The 23,063-nt window shown below is 33.5% G+C and overlaps 1 protein-coding gene across 3 annotated transcripts; it reads right to left on the reverse strand.

Annotated features, from left to right (window-relative positions):
* Positions 1-1,935: 1,935 nt before the first annotated feature.
* LOC125061805 (protein O-mannosyl-transferase TMTC4) lies at positions 1,936-23,000 on the reverse strand. Of its 3 annotated transcripts, XM_047667405.1 has the most exons (11): positions 22,649-23,000; positions 22,144-22,516; positions 21,828-22,064; positions 21,471-21,667; positions 20,954-21,137; positions 18,713-18,921; positions 17,095-17,202; positions 15,758-15,899; positions 13,392-13,506; positions 4,668-4,856; positions 1,936-2,083 (listed from the first exon to the last, which is right to left on the reverse strand). In XM_047667405.1, the coding sequence occupies exons 1-11, from the start codon at positions 22,867-22,869 to the stop codon at positions 1,947-1,949; spliced, it is 2,112 nt and encodes a 703-aa protein (XP_047523361.1). In that variant the 5' UTR covers positions 22,870-23,000; the 3' UTR covers positions 1,936-1,946. The 3 variants fall into 3 exon arrangements, with proteins under 3 accessions (XP_047523361.1, XP_047523363.1, XP_047523362.1); XM_047667406.1 differs by lacking the exons at positions 1,936-2,083; positions 4,668-4,856; positions 13,392-13,506; positions 15,758-15,899 and having other exon boundaries at positions 18,709-18,921; XM_047667407.1 differs by lacking the exons at positions 20,954-21,137; positions 21,471-21,667; positions 21,828-22,064; positions 22,144-22,516; positions 22,649-23,000 and having other exon boundaries at positions 18,709-18,824.
* Positions 23,001-23,063: the final 63 nt, after the last annotated feature.

Below are 23,063 nucleotides of genomic sequence, written 5' to 3' on the forward strand. Positions count from 1 at the left end.
GAGAAACTTATCCAATCTGTTTTTAAAGGTGTTCACAGATGGTGCACTGATCACACTTTCCGGAAGCCTATTCCAGTCTGCGACTACTCGGTTTGGTAGAAAGTTCTTTAGGGAATTTGTGGTATGTTGAGTGGTCTTAAGTTTTAAAGAACTACCCCTCAAATGTGTATTTTCACTTAAAATAAAGAGCTTCTCAATTCCTGGAACATTATAGTGGCCAGTGAGGATTTTATAGGTTTCAATGAGATTTCCTTGTAATCTCCTACTTCCTAAATCAGTAATCAAGTGCTTTCAGACGCTCATTATAAGGTTTCTTCCTGAATGACCTGATCATTTTCGTGGCTTTTCTTTGAACCCTTTCAAGCATACCAATATCCTTTATGAAATAAGGATCCCAAATGTTGTAGGCATACTCTAATAGTAGTCTAATGTAACATTTATATATCTTTAAGAGTGTTCTTGGTGACAGGCATTTGAATGATTTTCTCACTAAATTGAGCATGGAATTAGGCTTTTGGCACTATATTCATGTGACATTTCCACTTCAAATCATAACTGATGGTAACACACAAATCTTTTTGCGTGAATACTGGCATTAACTGCTGTTGACCTAGGCGATAAGGGGGCGTCCATAAATTACGTGAGGTGTTTTTTAAAATTTTCTGTAGCTCCCTCCCCCCCCTGGTGAGATGTCGTGAGATTTTATTCAAGCCCATCCCCCAATCTCACGTGAGATTTTTCAAAATGTGGGTTTCTTAAGTAAACCCGTTGGATTGTTATTGTAAAAAGAAAAAAAAATTGCTTCGTGCTTTTATTTTCGACTGAAACAAAATAAGTGAAATGTTGAGCGTTTAGGTATGGAGTTAGCGGGAAGTTGCAGAGATGGTCTTTAGGGTCAATCGTTTTCCTATTTTTTTTTTAATCAGAAAAAATTGCGTGATATTTGCCGAGACCCCCCTCTCTCCAACGTAAGATTAAATGAGATTTGGCTCGACCCCCTCCCCCCCTTTAACATCTCACGTAATTTATGGACGCCCCCTAAGTAATGTTCGGATATATGTAAGACTAAAATGTATTTTTATTTTGTTAAAAGTATCTAAGTATTGCATTGTTTTATAATTAAAAGCAGACTTAATGTTTTGACGGTTTAACTTTAGTTCATGTATGTATTTTTTTATAAAAAATAAAATATAATATTAGATAAACTTTGTTTAATTATTTTGATAAATTAAATAAAACTTATCATATTTTATCAATTATAGCTGGTATCAAATGTCAATAAAGGACAAAGTCATCCTTGTAGGGGTCGTTTAGAAATGAAAATAATTGATAAATCATATTTACACAGTCGAAATGGTTAAAGGATAAGGCAATTACAATTAAGATAAACATCAATGCATTTAATTATTATAAGCTGCACAGCCGGAGATCGAACCTGCGATCCTAGCGATAAGAGTAGCATTGTGTATTAAATGACAATAGGTCCAATTTAATAATTTCCCTATTAGGGCCGATTTACATTATCTTAGTGTTAAGGAGAGTATTTTAGTACAACTTGAAAGGCAAGTTCTTTAGTGCTTTAGTGCGAGTGAACGTTTACATTTCTTCCAGTAGAGTATCATTACAGCGCCACAATGAACGCGCAACGACGTCTGCAAATACGCTATTCTACGCAAAATACTAACTGTAGTTATGGAACAAATAGAAGACGAGATTTTATTCGAAATAAATAAACTTAATATAAATAATAAATAAAATATCTTGTTTTAAGGCAATGTATGCCGAATGCCTAGCCTGTTTGTTTTTGTATAAATTGTTTATAACGTTCCAGAAACATTCGTGAACAACATATTCAGACACAAATTTGATAGTTGCTTAAAGCTCTCGAACCATGTAAATGATATAACAATTAAGATGATAATAACAATACAAGTCCAATTATAAAATTATTTATTTCTCTTTTTAACTCTTTTTAAATTTTCCAGGTTTTTGAGTGCGCTTCTAAATGCCGGCTGAATGTCCAACGCTCTTCGGTACATTGTTTCAGCTAGATCATATTTCTTCCAACGGTGGTACAACACACCTGCAAATTTATTTTTTAATTACGATATAAGCTTACGATATACGGTCGTAACGATGAGATTCAAAATCGAGACTTAGCAAGTGCCGGTGCCAACTTAACAATGTACCAATGCAAGTGCCGGCGGCAGAAATTTGAAATGTCAGGCTGACATTGCTAGTTAGCTCGCAAATACAATAAAGCCTCATAGCCTAGCGGTCTTATTAAGTGGCAGCTAGGTGAGGGGTACCGGGTTCGATTCCCGGTTCGAGGGCAAGTTTTAATTTATTTTAAATTTGTTCTCGGCCTTTGGGAGGGTTGTGCGGTACCGGGCGAGTGCCTAAACCGTACATGGAGGACATGATCGAATTTCTAAGGCAAAAAGCACGAATGATAAAAATCTCATACTTGACGCTGGCTAATGCACAAACCGTGCCAGAGCCATAAAAAAAATACAATAAATAATTTTATTATCTACTTTTTATTCCTTAATTACAATCGAAAAGTTTTAATCATCGAACGGTTCTCATTGCTAAGTATATTAAACATTTATTTAAGCTTATAACTGTATTTTCTAGATACTAGTATACATTGTTTTATTAAGACATTTCAATAAATTATTAGGTTAGCCTGCGTTATCCAAATTATTGCCCTTATAATGGTTAATTTTTATTACTGGCAATAATCATGACAGCGACGCTTTTACCGGCCAACAAAAGTATGTGGCACTGTACGCCAAGTGACGGAATCTGGCGACACCAAACGGACAATCATGTAAAATTACAGATAATAAAGAACGATGTAATGTTTAAAAACACAAATCATATTTTAAAATACTTCACTACAATACATATTAATACATTAATAAGATTTTTATACAGCTTCACAGATTAGTAAAACATATTTTTTCTGTAATCTTAAACAATACCTTTTACTTGAAACTGGCATAAAGTTTAAGCTGTTGCCATAATATTAAAAAAAAAAAAACAATACACAGCAAACTCGATATTCTACATACACTACTGTTATGGCATCTTGACTAAGCCCCCTTAAAACGATAAAATAAACTTGTTATGGCTATGAATCACAGCTTTAGTGTCTGACAGACATCTGATGAATGTTTGTGCTTCCGTTTAGTTCCCACGGAGCGCTACCTTGTTTTTCATAGTAAATATATTGTAACTATTTTATTACGTTATTGGTATGTTATCTAAAGCTGGCGGCTTCAAGACATTTACACTTTGTGCTTGTGTAGTGTCTGTGAATAAGCGCGACTGTCAATATCAAACTGAATATGCATCATGAAAAGACTGTCCGTCTCTCTCGCGCTCGGTCTAGCTTATGAGTATAAAAGAGACAGTTATTGTTTTGCTTTTGCTACTGTTTATGTCGATCTTTACTGTACATGAAGATCTTAATTCTCATTATTATTTTGTCTGTGATTGTTTAATTATTTGGTTGGAGATTAGAATACTTTGAAAAAAATGTCTTCTGAAATATATTCCGTCTAAACATTACCAGGACAATCTCGTGAAATGGTGCACAATGTTTTTAATTATTCAGATGCTTAATCTTAATAAAAACAGTTTAATGAAAAAATGTTATTTTTAATTTGACATCAGATGCGACTGGGGTTTCTAAGAGTATTGAAAGAATTGTTAGTGAAGTGTTTTGAGCTAGATGGAGCTTATGTCGAGAAATGAAAAATTATTTACACAAATTACTCTTTTACGTTCTTGGTCGGGCTTAGAACTTTTGGATCCACCCTCGTATGCACATAATATTTATATGTATTTGACACATTTTTATTTATTTACAACCCACCCAACCTTACTAAAACCAGAGTAGACTAAAATATATAGCTTGGCAAAAAAGTAATATTTTTAAACATACTGTATAGTGAAATTGCATTAGTGTAAGTACTGTGAACGCGCCAGCTTTCGATAACCTATACGCCAATTACTTTCAACTCTACTCTGAACTATGTGACTATATGACTCTGAAATATGTCAGAGCAATTGCGATACTGTCAGCTGCCATTGTCGTTATGTCACTAATAAATTAAGGTCAACGTCAAATGAGTTAAACAACCTTTTTCTGTGGTGTATTCGATTAATATTATTATAATAATATAATCTGCGGGTGCCTGCATGTTGCACCTCGCTATACTCGAAAAATTGTTACGCCATGGCTGTGAGAATATTTAATCACCTTACTAAAAATTATAGATCGGTGCTATATAATGTTTTCAAGGGGAAGGTGATTAGGTTTTTGAAGTCAAGGTGCTTCTATAGCGTAACTGAATATTTAGAACATAAATTTAATAACGTATGATATGATATGTACAATAATATAATAATAAAAATAATATAAAAACTGACTAATTCATATGACTAATAATGTAAAATGTAAAATTCCTTTAAATACAAATTTGCGCGCCATTGTGTGTGGCAGAATATGCGAACTTATGACTGTACCACCTGACACATTTTTGTACCATATTCTTGCAATAAATTATTATTATTATAATATTGCTAAATCTATAAATTAACGACTATTCAATATAATAAATATGTCTAAAATATTGAAACATCATCGGTAAACTTACCTAAATTCGCAAAATGTATAGGTTTTACATTAATTCCAAATAATTCAATAGCTCTTAGAAAATATTCCTCCGCATCTTCATATTTATCCATTTTCCCATAAATATTTGCCACCGCGAATTTGATTGATGGTGATTCTGGGAGTTCTTTGAGAGCTCTAGGTATTAATTGCAGAGCTGTGTCAATCTCACCTAAAAAAATATTGTATCATTTATTAGTGGAAAGGAAATTGTTTTATCAAAGTAACATCTGCTTTTTGAAGTTATACTTCTTTAGGCGCGTTATGAACAATTGATGAGTGTGACATCATTAAGGCTGATTCACGCTACACCGTGTCTCGACCGGGCCACGGCCTAACATTAATGATATACTTTTGTATGAAGTAATTCATGCCTGACCGTGGCTCGGCCGTGCCCCGGCCGTGCCCCGGCCGGGGCACGGCCGGCGTTGTAATGTCGGTGGGTATTGTTTCCCGGCTCCGGCACGGTCCGGCCCCGGCACGTCGTAACATGAACGTAGGCGCCCGGGCACCCGCAGAGCAGTCAACGACAAATCTTAGTGAGGTTAAATTTTTTTTGTTTTTTTTTTTTTACAAAAACAGATATAGTCGTCCAAACACGTACGTGCGTACACCCAAACAGCCCGGTGTAACATGAACCACTGTCCCGGCCGGCGCACGGTGGCCGTGTCCCGGCCGGGGCCCGGCCCGGTCGCGACACGGTGTACCGTGAATCATCCTTTATCAGTATGATTATAGCCGGCGCGTGCGAGATGGGAATAAGACAATCTACAAGTAAAAAGAAATAGAATATGCGTGAAGTTAGCAGCTATGCTAAGAATTTTGAATGACCATAATTTAAACAAATAAAGGAGTTTTAATTATTTTTTCAAAGAAATTTAGCAATGCTTTTTTACAAAGACATATTGTTACTTAGTTAAAAGGTTATGAAACATAAACATAAAAGGTTGCTTTTTGACTGGTGAACTATTAAGTATAATTTTAGTGCAATGAAACGTCTGCTTCGCGTTGAATCTACTTTATTACTAAATATTAAAATTACAAACATAATACGACTGAACATATCCGCCCACCAAAGGACCTTTAATGTCCTTTCAAAAGATTACATGCAAACCCTTAATATATACACCTTAACAATTTGGCACTTAAGCTTCATTAATTGGGAGATAGCAAAGATTAGATACAGATCGTTTTACAATATTATTTCCATTTTTAACACTATAAACTCTAGTTACACCATCTGATCCTGGATGTTTTTCAGTAATTCGTCCAAGGATCCATTTTCCAGGTGGTAAATTTTGTTGTTTTATCAGTACGATATCACCAATTTTAAATTCTTCTATTCTTTTAAACCATTTTGGCCGTTGTTGTAGATTGGCCAAGTATTCATTTTGCCAACGACACCAAAAATCGTTTAATAGCTTTTGTGTATATTGCCAACGGGCTAAATGCGAAATTTTGATATCGTTCAACTTTGGATGCGGTACAACTATTGGGGCTTCACCAATTAGAAAGTGTCCAGGTGTTAGTGGATCAAGAGTATCATCTGCTTGGCTTATATGGCAGAGTGGCCGTGAGTTAAGACAGGCTTCGATTTCACATAATACAGTGGACATCTCTTCGAAGGTAAGGTTGTTATTAAGAATTCGTTTTAAATGATACTTCATTGACTTAACTCCAGCCTCCCAGAGTCCTCCGAAGTTTGGTGAGTATGCAGGAATGAAGTGCCACTGAGTGCCATCATTTGCTAAGCTGTCTATGATTTCTTGGTCAAATTGCAATTTTGCATCTTCCCATGCTTTACATAACTCTTTGTTTGCTCCTACGAAGTTTTTTCCCTGATCACTCCAAAGATGTGCGCATTTACCTCTTCTTGATGTAAATCGTCTGTATGCAGCTATGAATGAATTTGACGTCATGTCACCGACTAGTTCTAAGTGCATTGCTTTAGTAGACATACAGACAAAAATCGCAGCGTAGGCTTTGTTTGTTTTGATACCTCTTCCTTTGTTCATCAAAATTTGAAATGGACCAGCGAAATCTACACCTGCATTGATAAATGGTCGAGAAGGTGTAGTACGAACGGAAGGTAAATCACCCATTAATTGAGTTTTTACCTTTGCACTTTCCTTAGCGCAAATTAGACATCGATGGATATGCTTCTTTGTCATGTCTTTTGCACGCAATACCCAATATTTAGAGCGTAAATAACAAAGCATTAGCTGAATACCTCCATGTAATGTTCTTTTATGAGCGTCGGCGATAATAAGTGAGACAAGAGTGTTGTTGTTTCCAATGATTATAGGATGTTTAGTATTTGTTTCTAAACTTGATTTTGCTAATCTTCCGCCCACCCTGAGCACTCCATAATTATCTAAAAATGGATTAAGCGTCTTCAATTTACTGTTCTTTTTAATATTGTTCTTTTTCTTTAACGAATCTATTTCAGTTTCGAATTCTTCATTTTGCACTATTTTGATACATGTTAGTAACGCTTCTTCTATATCTTCTGTTGTGATTGTTATATTTTTATTATCCTTTTTAAACTTGATAAACTTTTTACAATAAAGTAAAGAACTTTCTCCCAAACCGTGTAGTGGCCGACTGGAATAGGCTTCCGGAAAGTGTGATCAGTGCACCATCTGTAAACACCTTTAAAAATAGACTGGATAAGTTTCTCCAAATCCCTTAATACACACGCATCAGCTTATTAAAAGCTGCCAGTGTGTTAAGTAAATAATAATAATAATAATAATAATAAGCTATGGTTCTTAATAGTTCATTTAAGGTAGTAAATCTTTCAAATTTTTCAGAAAATCTTTTTACTTCTTTAATGTTTGTCAATATGAGAGTTTTAATTTTTTCCTTTTTCTTTTCTAGATCTGTTGTAAATAATATGTTCTCGTCTGTTAAGATGATTTCTCCTTTTTGTAACCAAGTAGGTCCTTTCCACCAAAGGTTGCAGTGTTTCAAATCGGAGATGAACATACCTCTAGATGCAATATCTGCTGGATTTTCTTGTGACTGGACGTGATGCCATTGTTCTTTTTTATGATTTGCTAAAATTTCTACTACACGATTGGCCACAAATGGCTTCCATTTCGTGGGTTCGCCAGACAACCAAGCTATGACTATAGATGAATCTGTCCATGCGAAAACTCTTTCCATCGGTATTCTCATGGCCTGTGCTACTTGGTTCAATAATCGGGATAAAAGCAAAGCTCCAGAAAGTTCTAATTTTGGCAACGAAATTGTCTTGAGGGGAGCCACTCTAGTTCTGGCTGCAATTAATGATGTTCTACATGAACCGTCCGTTTTCTTGACTAGGCAATACACCACGGCGGCGTAAGCTAAAATAGAAGCATCACAATAACCATGAATTTGAATTGTATCCATGTTGGAGCATGAAGTACTTAACCATCGATCGATAGAAATGTTATTCACATTCATAAGATCTCGGCGAATCTTCAACCATTCTTCTTTCAGAAAAATGTTAAGATCCTCATCCCAATCAACCTTCTCAAGCCATAGTTTTTGAATTAATATTTTAGCTTGAACAATACTAGGTGCGATCCAACCTAAAGGGTCGAACAACTTTTGTATATCTGAGAGGATATTCCGCTTCGTGATAATGTTTTCTTCATCGACTTCTGGTAAGTCTAAGTTGTATTCAAATCGATCATTCCCTAAATTCCATTGAACCCCTAGTGCTTTAATTATTCCATCTAGTTTTAAATCGAAATGAGCTTTAGTAGTTCTTTCGTCTGGTTTTAAACTTTGCATAAATTCAGTATTATTAGAGGACCATTTCTTCAACTCGAATTCTCCTCTACGTAACAATTCTTTTAAATCCTTGCTAATCTGAATTGATTTTTGAACGTCATCACTTCCAGACATGCAATCATCAACATAGAAATCTTCATTTAATATTCTAGCTGCTTCAGGAAACTTATCCCCTTCATCAATCGCTAGTTGCTTCAAAGTTTTTACTGCAAGATACGGTGCTGAGGCTGTCCCGAACGTTACAGTAAGAAGGCGATAGTCACGTATCTCATCGGATGGATTTTCTCTCCATACTATACGCTGGTAATCAACATCATCTCTATGAATTTTTATCATTCTATACATCATTTGAATATCTGAGACGAAACAAATTGCATGAATACGCCATCTCATGATTAAATTTCTTAAATCTTCTTGCAAAACTGGACCTGACAGAAGCTCCTCGTTAAGTGAAATATTGTTGGAGCCTTTACAGGAAGCATCGAAAACAACTCGTGTCTTCGTAGTTTCTTTGTCTTGACGGACAACAGCGTGGTGAGGTAAGTAAACTGATTTTTTATGTAATTCTTTTTCAGGTACTTCTTCAATATGATTTAATGTTTTATATTCGTTTATTACTTTCAGATATTCGTCTTTTAGTTCTGGATTTCGACTAAATCTTCTTTCAAGCTGCATTAATCTCTTAATTGCTGTTTCTTTTGTATTTCCTTCAGATGACAATGGTGCTTCAGTTTTAAAGGGTAATCTAACTATATATCTTCCTTCGTCATTCCTAGCATGAGTTTCTTTATAAAATTCTTCACATCTCAATTCTTCTTTAGTTAAATTACGTTTTGTGTCTGTATCTATCTCCCAAATAGTTTTAATTAAATCATTAAAACTTGCATCAGTTGTGATATTCATTGCCATTATGGCTTTATGCTTTGGTTTCATGTTGATGTTTATTCCACCCATCACAATCCATCCCAGGCTGGTTTTCTGTGCGCATATTGTGCCTGATGGACCCTTGATTAATCCTTGTTTAAGAATTGCTGTATACTCTTGCACCCCTAATAGCAAATCCAATGCTCCGGAATCCATAAAATTTGGATCTGCTAGATTCAATTTCTCAAAGTGACGCAGTTCCTGTTGCAAATATTCTGATGAAGGTATGTTAAACTTTAATGGCTGTGACATCACGTAGGCGTGTATTGGTAGCTCAAAGTTAGTTTCCCAGCGTGACAATAAATCAAAATTGACTTCTTGTTTGATGTTTACCTTCATATTATCCATACCCGTGACGACCAAATTTACAGGTTTGCGTTGCAATTTTAGTGCTTGAGTTGCCTTTTGTGTGATAAAGCATGACTGCGACCCCGAATCTATTAACGCCCTAAGTACAGTTGTGTGCCCATAGTTTCCCTTTATAACCACAATTGCGGTTGCTAATAGATTGATATGTTCTGTAACATTATGTAAAGCTGTCATTGTAGCAAGAGTCTTCTCCTCTTCCTGAGGTAATGTCATCGGTTGCTTGAGTTCTAAAGATGCCGACGCATTTGCTTTAGTTGACTGATGAAGAAGAGAATGATGACGAGCCTTGCATATTCGACACGAAAGAGGTAAATTACATCTAAATGCCGAATGCCCTGGAGCCAAGAAGTTGAAGCAGAGTTTGTTGTGTTGTGCATAGTGACTTCTTTCTGCAGGTGACATTTTTGAGAATGTTTTACAACGACATAAGCTATGATTTTCCTTACACATAATACATGTCTTCTCTATAGACATGTGGAAAACACGTTCTCTTAACGGCTTGAGAGTTGGTTTAAAAGGTGGATTTAACAATTCTAACGTTCTAAATTTTCCTTCTAAAAACTTCTGTAATTCAAACCAGGTAGATAATTCTTCTTGACTCATATCATACGAAAATTGTTCCCATTCTTTGTGAGTATCTGGATCCAACCTTTGAACTACTAAAAATACAATTATAGGGTCCCATGACTCTGTGGATACCTTAAGATTTTGTAAGCTGTTTAAAACTTCATTTGTTGTATCTAATATTCCTTTTAATTGTAAAGCCGATTGTGACATAATTTTCTTTTGTGAAAATAATCGTTTAAATAATGAATTAATTATCATACGTTTATTCCCATATCTAAGTTTTAAAGTCTCCCAAGCAGATAAGTAATTCGACTCGGTGATTTGGATGTGTTTTAATAAGGATGCTGCTTCACCTGTGATGCTGCATTTCAAATATTGTAGTCGCTGAACATTAGACAGTGCCGTGTTATCATGTACCAGTGCAACAAAAATATCTTTGTAAGAAGGCCATTCTTCGTAATTACCCGAAAAAGTAGGTAATTCAATGCGCGGGAGTCGAACCTGTGATTGTACGTTGTGTTCGACTGCAGTGGAGCCGTTCCCCTGATTACAGGATTGTTGTCCTCTTTGAATTTCAAGACCTTCTAACATATCCCTGATGTCAGACACCATACATAAATATAAATCCTCGATCAAATAATAATCCTCATTGACAAAATATGGTAAAATTGACTTTTGTTCACGCGGCGTAATTTTTATTAAATCTAAATGTGCACTTTTATAAGTCTTCCAGTAACTTTCTATACACTCCATCCGTGTTTTTAGATAACCTTTCGTAAGTCTAGCCTTTGCACATTTTTTAATATTTATTTGAGTCTTTTTTAATAGTTCATTATTATTTTCAAGTACACTTAATAATTGTTCCACATTTGCCATTATTTGATCACTTTAAAGTCACTTGCACGTTCTATTTCAATAATATTCAAAAGTTATAAGTCTAAAAATTGCACAAAATAGTTGCTAAACGAGTTCCTTATCGCAATGGAATGCGTAGTCTATTGTTCCTTCGATGCAGCTCAGTAGACACAAGATCCGGCGAGATTGCGACCATATGTTGCGGCGATAAGGTTGCTTTTTGACTGGTGAACTATTAAGTATAATTTTAGTGCAATGAAACGTCTGCTTCGCGTTGAATCTACTTTATTACTAAATATTAAAATTACAAACATAATACGACTGAACACTAGTTATTAAATTGAATAAATAAAATAATAAATAATAATAATTATTAATAATATACAAATAATTCAATAATATCCTTAATATTAAATATTATTAAATTACTAACGTTTAATATTTATTATTAATTATTTAGTATTTTAAAAAAATAAAGAAAGCCAAAGAAGTATAACTTCTTACGCGCGTACATAAGTACACGCACCTTTTTTTTGTTATGGAATTAATATTAGGTTTGTTATGGGAACAAACAAAAATCATTTATTCGTGTAGGTAACACAATGTACACGTCTTATGAACGTCAAAAAAAAAGAAATATACATTAATGCTTCTAATTTTAGATTAACAGTTCTCAAATCAAGGGCGTAGAACGGAAGAGAAGAATTGGCAATAAACTCTCCGTCACTCTTTTTTGTCGCCAAGTTTTTGTTTTACACAACGTTTGTAAGGAGCTGTAACCATTAAACCATGTTCCACATGACATCTAAGTAATAAATAATAATAAAATAAATTTAAAACAAAGATGTGTCCTCTATCAGCAGGAGGCATGGTGAAATAGGAGCACGCACTTACATTCTCGTGGGAACAACACGCAAATTTTATTTTATTCAACCCCATCCCCCAATCTCACGTGAGATTTTTCAAAATGTGGGTTTCTTACGTAAACGCGTTGGATTGTTATTGTAAAAAGAAAAGAAAAATGCTTCGTGCTTTTATTTACGACTAAAACAAAATAAGTGAAATGTTGAGCGTTTAGGTATGGAGTTAGCGGGAAGTTGCAGAGATGGCCTTTAGGGTCAACCGTTTTCCAAAATTTATTTTCAATCAGAAAAAAAACTGCGTGATATTTGCCGAGACCTCCCCTCTCCAACGTAAGATTAAATGAGATTTGACTCGACCCCCTCCCCCCCTTAAACACCTCACGTAATTTATGGGCGCCCCCTTAGGTGTATGTACCACAAATGCAAAAATTATAATTAACCTATTGGCTAGGCTGTTACTTGTATAATAAATTAAATGAAAAAATTAACATTTACCCACTACCCAAATATAAATGTAAAAAAAAGGTTACTACTTGGCTGAAGACGTTGAGTTATGATGAAACAGAAGATCTATAGTCGAATTTTTAATTAGACGAAGTCAACTGACGTTTACGGTGTTGTCAGTTTTTAATCAAATAAAAATAGTGTTGTGACAAAGTAAAAACCCCTGAATTAATGATCGGTGATGGCACTAGTCGCCGCGCCGCGCTTTGCAATAAGACGTCAAAAAACTGATTGTAGTTACATAGTACTAGTACCTAACTTATATCAGAGCACTTTTATACAATTTTGAAGTAGAAATAATATTATTTTATTGTTTGAAATGATTGACTATTCACACTCATTGTTCATTCATCTGATTGAACAAGAACTGAATGCATCACTATTATTTTAAATGTGGCAACATTATTTTACAAAGTGACATTAGCTACTGTCAGTTGGCTTCGTCTAATTAAAAATACGACTATAATAACTGTTATTCTGTAACACACCCACTCCCCCACACATATACACACACCCACGCACGCATACACACACTTAGAGAGAGAGACACACATACACACACACACACACAAACACACACCAAATTTATTTTTAAGACTCCGTTTGCAATGTTTTCTTTAGCACTTAATACTTATTTTCTTCTATTGTATCTTATGACAATGACCTGATTGTACGTGTTCCGGTCCGGTGGTGGAGAGGCTGGTTACCTGTCACTCAGGTCTCCTGTTACAGAGACCAGTCTCTCACATACACTTCCTAATGTTATCATCTTAGTTTAATCATAAAAACCTTGTATGTATGTGTGAGAGAAGAAAATAAAGATTATTATTATTATTACTTACCATTATTATCCAGCATCGCCAGCAAATTGGTCCAGGCCGAATTGTGTTTTGGATTCAACTCTATCGCATTCAACCAAGACTCCATAGCAGTGTCGATTTTATTTATTTCTAAATACTAAAATGAATTTATTTGTGAATACAGGATAACTAAACATATTTTGGACTATAAATTAAGTACAAATTGACGTACAAACAAATATATTATATGACACTAGCTGATCCGGCAAACGTCGTTTTGCCATCTATATCATTTATAATAAAAAATAGGGGTTGATCGTAGAGGGGTGAAAATTAGGGGTCGTATGTATTTTTTAATGCTGTATCATAAAAAAAAATCCAAACTCAAAAAAAAAAAACAAAATTCCAAAATCAACAACTACTAATATATTAAAAATAAAATTAAAATTCGAATATTATTTAAAATTTGACACTGCGACGGTAGCGCCGTCTGTCGGATCCAATGTAAAACATTCCAAAATCAACAACTACTAATAAATTAAAAATTAATTAAAAAAACATTGTCCAGCGGACAAAATTGTGAATCTAAACCATTCCCAGATCCCCTTGAACACATCACAATTTCATCAAAATCGGTCCAGTCGTTTGAGAGAAGTTCAGTGACATACACACTCACAGAAGAACTATATATATAAAGATATGTACTAGCTGCCCCCGCGAACTTCGTTTCTCCTAAATGCCTAGCCTACGTTTCTAGTACATACCAACATGGAACATTTTGCTATGCTACCCTAGGGTCTGTTTGGTTTTCTGGAATGAAAACTTTTTAGGTTTTTCTGTGAATTTTTCTGTGAATTTTTCTCTATGTGAACCTCAAAAAAAATAGGGGTTAATCGTGGAGGGGTGAAAATTACGGGTTGTATGTATTTTTGTATAATCATAAAAAAATTATCTAAAAAATGAAAATCTATGGGTCTAATCTATATATGAAAGATAGATAGTAGCCGATTCTCAGACTCACTGAATATGCATAAAAAAAATCATAAGAATCGGTCTAGCCGTTTCGGAGGAGTATGGGAATGAACATGACACGAGTATTTTATATATTAGATATGAAAAGCGAGGAAAGCGAAAAAGTTTCGTCCGATGCAGTACGTGATATCGGACGAATCAAGTAAAAAAACCAGATAATACAAACAACAATAAAAACTATAAATATAATTAAACTATATTTTGTGAATTATTGCCTATTATATGCCTTGAACTCTGAGGAAGGTTTTTAAGGAGCGAAAAAATTGAAAAACACATAGTTTTACATAGTAATTTGGTTTTTATTGCGGAAAAGCAAACAGTCTCTATGGGGTAGCTTGAATATTCTATATGAAGGAAAAAGGTAGGCAAAGTAAAAATTCAATTAAACCGAAACGAAGTTCGCAGGAGCTAGCAGGTATTAGGGAGCGTTCAAGTATTACGTAACGCAATTTTTGGAGATTATTGCCCCCCCCCCCCCATGTATCTCGCCGTAACGTTTTTCAGTACCCTAGTACAGTACTGTACTCAAGTATAGTAAAGCGTTTCGTGACCACCTTGTGTCTCTGTAGTTACTATTATGTGGTGTAAGTCGGAAAATAATATTAACAATAACGCGAAATTTAATCCCCGCCCCGCATCGTAACGTTTTACAAAAGGACCCCCCTCCCAAAACGCGTTACGTAATACTTGAACGCTCCCTTAAAGAATTTTCAATAAAAATTGCTATATACCTGTGGAAACAATTGAAAAGAGAAAAGTGATGTACAATTTATAGATTACATAATAAATTTTTGAAGTGAAACTTCTTTATCGGGGTTGGAAAAACTTTAGTGTAACATTTTTTCGTTACGCGTCACGTTTTTCGGTTACGCGCCATGTTCCTTTTTGAAGTCAAACTTCTTTATCGGCGTTGGAAAAAAATTTACCGTCACATTATTTATTATTTATGATTTATTATTCATGATTTATGATTTATTATTATTTGTTATTTATTATTCGACACTTAATATTTTAATGACAATTAAATTCATTAAATTCCTAACATATATTTCTTTTTCCGTCCCTCTAAGTATCGGAAATCTAAACTTTTAGATTTGTATAAATATGAACAACACTTCAAGATTAGTTTGCCACTGAAGTTTCACTTCTGACATGTGTACTTTGTACACACACACTTTTTTTTTCAAGTCAAGTCAAATCATTTATTTCTACCACCTAAAATGGCACTTTTGAACGTCAAAATAAAATATAAACTACTATACTAAAAAAAGTTAGTATACAACACACATATTTACAAATATCGAAACGGTAGAAGGAGTAATTAAACACAATAAAGCAGTGTGTGAGATTGTAAAAACAACAATAAATTTTCTTACCAGGTTTCCCATATTATAATAACAATCTGGATAATTTTTACGATACTTCAAAGCGTTTTTGTAAGCCGTTTCCGATTGTTTGTACCTTTTGGTACTCGCCAAAATTATGCCTAGATTCATCCAGGCAGCCGGAAAATCTGGTCTGTAAAATTATGGAACCTTGTAAGATTTTGAAACTTAGGATAAAATTGAAAAATTTTGGAACATTAGGGTAAAATTGAAAAATTTTGGAACATTAGGGTAAAATTGAAAAATTTTGGAACATTAAGGTAAAATTGAAAAATTTTGGAAGATTAAAAAAAAATTTAAAAATTAATTTTTTGACGTTTCTACGGTCCTTCCTTAGTTAACATTCAACGGTTTTAGTTTCTGATTAATGTTAAATTAGTGATTCCTAAACAATGCCAATAATAATATTTAAAAAAAACAGACTTTAAATTTCTGTCAACGGTTATTCCATATAAACGATATAATTTCTCAATCTACCCATTGATATACAAAAAACCCAAGATGCACACTCAACGTCTAAAAAACGTCCTCAAAAAATGAGCGCAACATTCTAAATTGTGCGCTCATTTCAAATAGTCTCGCATCTAATAAGTGGAGTCGATGTTATTTATTTGTGTTTTTTTTTATAAATAAATTTATGTACTTTTGAACTTTTTTGTGTGTAGTTTTTGACAAATATATTTACGCTATATAAAGTGTAGGTCAGGAGGTAGCCAATTTAACATTTTTTTTAATTTAAAGAAAAAACTTTTTAACCGGATTAAAGTTATGTATTATTATAAATTTCCAACTATTTAACATCCAACACCTTTTGTCTTTAGTCACCGTGACCACGCACGCTGTAAAGCACCCGAAAAGTCGGATAGATTTAAAATTATGTTAAATAGTTGTAAATAAAAAAGTCATGTTCGACTCCACTCAATACCTTGTCCTACCGATCACGGTCGGTCGTTAAATTTTATTGCTTTAAGTACGTATACACTACGTTGTAATAACAACTTTAAACAATTCGCGTAAGGTTGATTTTGCACTAATATATGCTTGTAACATATACTGTTATAGACATACTGTTATAGAAAGGGACAGAAATAGTGTTTCGGGACACTTTCAAGTGTTACTTTTATTCGAGACTGTGCATCTTGGGTTTTTTGTATATCAATTAATCTACCAAATAAAAAGGCATTTATATTAAAAACCACTACACTGATTTTGATGAAACTTGGGACAGCTCCTGGAACTAAATCCCCACGTTCTAGAATTGGCATTGGTTTCCGTTTTTAACGGATGACCTCTTTTATTTGAAGTTGGTTAAAATAATTAATACATACTTAAGTGCGAGGGCTTTTCTTAAATAAGATTCGGCATCGCCAAATTGTTTATGATTCTTCAACAAATTTGCAAAATTGTTCATTGCTTGATAATACTCGGGGTACAATCTGAAAATTAACAAATATTATAGTAGTATAAGATCCCGATATACAACGACCTTCACCGAGATGCTTATTTAATGAAACGTATATTATATTTAATTTGTCAATAAATATAATCCATATGGGTTGCCTAGCAAATTTCAGTCCAGAGTATGTTTAATTAATATTTAAAAAAAAAAAAATATAATTTGCATGTAGTAATTATTTTTTTTTTCAATCAATATTTTTAATCAGGGTAGTATTATATATGTATCACTATAACCTTCTTTTTTACTAAAGATGTATATATAATTTAGTGTCACATAAAAAATATACACATAAATAATTAATTGATTAAAAACAACCTAACGTTTGCATATTCTATGGGCTTCATACTTTCGATTGGTATAGAATTTATCTAATAATCATACTGGTGAAATGTTTAAAAAAAATTTTTTTTTTTAATATTAGTTAAACATACTCTGGACTGAAATTTGCTAGGCAACCCATATGGATTATATTTATTGACATATTAAATTAAATATAAAATACGTTTCATTAAATAAGCATCTCGGAGAAGGTCGTTGTATATCGGGATCTTAGACAATAGGTAAAGATAGCAGTGTTGGCCTAGTGGCTTCGGCGTGCCTTCACAGCCCTGAGGTCGCAGGTTCGATCCCAGGTACCGATAGATTTTTTCTCCATGTGCGCATTTAACATTCGCTCGAACGGTGAAGGAAAACGTCATAAGGAAACCGGCTTGCCTTAGACCCAAACAGTCGAAGATGTGTATCAGGCATAGAATGATCATCTAGTTGCCATACAAAATCTCTGTATGTACTTTATGCTTCTTCCACATACTTTATGTAATATATAAAATTCTCGTGTCACAATGTTCGTTTCCATACTCCTACGCAACTGCTCGATCGATTCTTATGGGATTTTTTATGCATATTCAATAAGTCGGACAACATCTATTTTACATCCCCCTAAATGTTAAGGGTGGTCCTACCCCCAAATTTTTATTTTTTTGCTAAAACTTTTTTTTTTGTATAATACAGCATACAAAAATACATACAACCCTTAGTGGTCAACCCTCTACGTTCAACCCCTATTTTTTATTATAGTAGATAGTTATTTTTATTGAACTAAAAAAAATCCTAGAAATAATATACATGGCAAAACGACGTTTGCCGGGTCAGCTAGTTAAATTATATTTTATATGTATTCTCTTTATATTACCGATTATTAAGATTTATCATTTTAGAATCTACCCTCCATATGTAATTTTTCTTCAATAATTATTTATCACGTCTTTGATAGGTATAACGTGAAACTACCCTCCCTCGATAATTTTTAAATTATATTTTATATGTATTCTTTTTATATTACCGATTATTAAGATTTATCTTTTTTAGAATCTACCCTCCATATGTAATTTATATAAATTTTTCTTCAATAAATATTTATCACGTCTTTGATAGGTATAACGTGAAACTACCCTCCCTCGATAATTTATAAATTATATTTTACCTGCCTTATTGCCTCTTTATATTCCTCCATGGCCCACGTCAAATTATCCTTTGCATCGGCAACTTTCGCAATATTATAATGAACTTTTGCGTTAAAAGGACACACTTGAAGCGCACTTGTAAATAGTTTAAATTCATTTTGCCACTCGAATGATCTTTGAGCGCTTTTCAGTCCATATATTAATACGACGAAGTAAAATAAATACAATGTTAACTGAAAAAAAAAAAAACATTTATAAATTCTAGACTAGGGAATGCAATCCCGATCCCGCGGGATTCTGATCTCGCGAGATCCCGTGCAATTTTTCGGGATAAATCCCGAAGCACAATATGACGAGATGCCGTTCGATGATTCGAACATTATTAGTTCGATGATTAACAGGATTAGGAGATATTGATTTAGTGCAGAACATACGTTGAGTTTCATGATTCATGATTCGAAAGCTAGAAGACCTAAAAACTACTCTCTCAGAAAAGTTGGTCTCTTCGATGAAAAATCCGAATAATTTTCAACATGTTTTGGAGAAATGGAAAGGCAACGAGACTTTCCAATTGCCACTATAGAATCTAGACTATCAATTATGCGTTGCCGACCTTCATGAGAAAGCCCATGTGGAGGCCATAAAAAAATCCGGGTTTAAATTGCACCAAATAAAAAAGAAAATATGTTTTTTTAAATGAGTGTCAAAAGAGTCAACGACAGCCATAAATGGCTATACACCAGTATTTGAAGTGCAACTTCTTTAGAATCGTTGTGATATCAAACCGGATGCAACGGAAAAAGCGACAGTAAAAAGAGACAGACGCATAAATTCGTAGGATTTAGCGTGCGAGAGAATGAGATGGGAAGAATTGTGCAGTGTATAAACTTTAAATTGGCGTGTATTTGATCATTTTCTGAATTAAAAAAACATAGATGTGCAAAAAATTAAATAAGTAATAATCATCGAATTTCAAACTTCCATTATTTTAGTTTTTATCAAATTAAAGATTGATATTAAACTTATAAATGAAAATTTAACATAGTCCTACATTTAGTTAGTGAAACAAGTATAATTTACATATTATTCATTATAAAAACTTTGTTTTTGATGGTTTCACTTCTACCACGTGTGAATTGCAGACATGAGTTTTTTATGAGTGGGTTGCCATCCTTTGAGGGAGAAAGATTATTTATACCATCAGAAAAAAAAGAAACATCTGGATCATGAGTGGAAAAAAGGGAAAGGGTGGCGTTTGATTGGGCTACTGTTTAAGTATTTTATTTTTCGGTTACTTTACTTTCCCTTCCTTGTAGAAGTAATTAATACTTAACATACATGGATTGTTCGAAATACATTATATTAATTTTATAAAATTGATGAGGGTGATGCCAAATATTTACGCACGGCCGATCGACACATTTTTTGATAGTCATTGTTGAGCTTCTTTCGGATTACGTGTTCTCGTACATCTAACATTTTTTTATTTGGATAATATACTTTTTGTTAATTATAGATACGTCCACTATTGAGAATTTTATAGTGAGTGTTTTAGTGCGTGTTTAAGAACTATTGTGAGGCAAGGTATCAATCATCATCAGTCAAACCTCTTTTTGTGCCCATACTAAAACTAATCCCAAATCCTTACGGCTGATAATATTGTGTGCCTATCTTCCTGTAAAGAGACATTGACGAGGTATGTACTCAGGACTTATTATTTTAATATGAATTGTGTATCGACGGCCACCGAACCGTTCTTTGTGGTACATGGATGTATTATTTTAGAAGTGAAACTTCTTTATCGGGGTTGGAAAAAAATTTAGTGTAACATTTTTTCGTTACGCCGTACGCGTCACGTTTTTCGGTTACGCGCCATGTTCCTTTTTGAAGTCAAACTTCTTTATCGGCGTTGGAAAAAAATTTACCGTCACATTATTTATTTTTTATTATTGATTATTTATTATATTTTATTTATTATTCGACACTTAATATTTTAATGACAATTAAATTCATTAAATTCCTAACATATCTTCCTTTTTCCGTCCCTCTAAGTATCGGTAATCTAAACTTTTAGATTTGTATAAATATGAACAACACTTCAAGATTAGTTTGCCACTGAAGTTTCACTTCTGACATGTGTACTTTGTATACACACACTTTTTTTTTTATACCTGTTGAGCGTTGTTTTCGGCAACGGTAACTTTATACATATTTTTACCGCCGGATAAACTTAGTAGCCCCGAAAAGATGTGGTAAAATACTGACCTTTCTAAGAACCAACGATTTCAGTCTTACAATTATCTTTTGAAGACCCACAGCAACGAGCAGACAATATCCCGCAGACGGTATGTATAGAATCCGTTCGGCCACCACAAAACCAACCGGATAAAAAATATTTGAGGCCGGCAAGAATGGTATTATCATGAGACTGGTGGAAAGAATTAATATCCTGAAAAAAAAAAGTATATGTTATACTATTCACAAACATGTAAATTGTTCTTATCTTAAGAAAAAGTGTCGCTACAACCCTTGACTTTTTTTTTTTTTTTTTCAATAGTTGAGAACCCGACAGACGTTGATTTTAGATTCTATTTCATACCGGTTATCTTACTATGTTTTTTCCTTCTCCGTATGAACAAATATTAATAGCACAAATAGAAAGTATTATTTGAGTCACTAAACCAACTTTTATTCAAGTTTCTTATTTAGGGGTATGTATTAAACAATTCAAATCATAAAAATTAAGAAAACACATTGTTTTTTAATAAATAAAATTTCATACCTATATGGTCCTCTTGATTTGTAGATATACACACCAAACAAACATAATGCTGCATATAATGAAATTATAAATAAAATTCTAAAATCCGAGTAATCTTGTATAAGGGGAATGCAACCCATGGACCAGTCGTAACATGACCACTGTGGCCAGACAAGCAGTAACGCATTTATAAAATAGATATAGTTATGAGTTGCAATCTGAAACAAAAATATACCCATAACTTTATATGTGCCATGTACAAATAGAATAAATAGCCATTTGTGCACAGCCGTGATTCGAGAATACAATCTCAGGAATGAGAAGCGCACACTCAAGCCACTAGGCCAACACTGCCTCTTTGCATTGTCAACTACTCACCCTTGAGAAAGAATTATTTGTGAATGCCGCAGGATTATCTGTTGACTTAAATACAGGTTTAACCCCAGCCATAACCATCCATCTTAAATATAGGAAAACAGCAATTGCACATAGTACTATGAATAATCTGGAAATTGATGTGTTGTACTTTTTCCTAATATCATTAATATTATGTGTTTTTAAATCTCTTTTAATAAATTTCATCTTTGCAATAATTTCATATACAGTACAGAAACCCTGTAATAAAAATAACATGTATATTTGAAAGGGGTATTAAGCTACTAGATTATTATTACCTTTAAAAATGATAACTTACCAATGCTGTAATACCATTTTCTTTAAATAGCATAGAAGTTCCAGAAAATAAGAGAGAAATTAACAAATAACCAAAACTCTGCCCGTTCATAGCTTTATCATACATTAGAAATGATAAAAAAAATGATATTGCTGCTAATATGTCAGCTCTTCCTACAATACCAGATACATTTTCAACATGAATGGGATGTGTGCTAAATAACATTATTGCTGAGAATCCCACATCCATACAACTTGAATGCTTAAAGTTGCATTTATTTAAAATAATCTTGTATATAATCAATAGCAAACTACAGCATAATATATGCAATACTAGATTGGTTATCTTAAATTGGAGTGCAGATAATTGTCTCCTATTTATTAAATAGTTGAGTCTGAAATTAGAAAAAAAACTATAAATTTATATAACTTTTATAAATTTATTTAACTTTTTTAATTTTACAATTTCAGCCCTTATATTATAAGAGCCTTTATCGTAATTTTGTTGTTATCTTGTGGTAACTCACTTGAAACTTAAAATAGTAAGAGGCCTATATGATTTGTGGCTAAGAGAGCTATCTATTTGACTGCCCCAAAAGTCGTGATAAAACGGCTCTGACCACGATACTGATGTAACGTCATTATTCTTCAAGATTGCTTCAGTATCATCAAAAACAAATTCTCCATCCAGACTTAAAAAATATGGAATACCGGCAAGGAAAACAACTATTAACTGTTGGTAAAACATATTCTTTGCCCATTATAGAAAAAATATACACATCGATTGATTCCAATTCAACTTTTTCTCTATTTGTTTTCCGTTCCGTTGATTATTTTAAAAACATTTTTAAGAATATATTATATATTTTTAATTTCACTTGGTCGTCGGTCGATATTGTATGTTTGTCAACTGTCGAGTGTCGACTGTCATTTGTCAGCACT

This window comes from Pieris napi, chromosome 24 (assembly GCF_905475465.1).
Source record: "Pieris napi chromosome 24, ilPieNapi1.2, whole genome shotgun sequence".
Classification (NCBI taxonomy): Eukaryota; Metazoa; Arthropoda; class Insecta; order Lepidoptera; family Pieridae; genus Pieris; species Pieris napi.

What these genes read in the sequence shown, in the direction of transcription:
- LOC125061805 (XM_047667405.1), bottom strand. Translation starts at nt 22,869, where the DNA reads ATGTTTTACCAACAGTTAATAGTTGTTTTCCTTGCCGGTATTCCATAT. An exon ending in GGCGATGCTGGATAATAATG is followed by an intron (nt 4,857 to 13,391) that starts GTAAGTAATAAT and finishes ATATTTTTTTAG; the next exon opens with GTGAGATTGACACAGCTCTG. An exon ending in TATACATTTTGCGAATTTAG is followed by an intron (nt 2,084 to 4,667) that starts GTAAGTTTACCG and finishes ATAAATTTGCAG; the next exon opens with GTGTGTTGTACCACCGTTGG.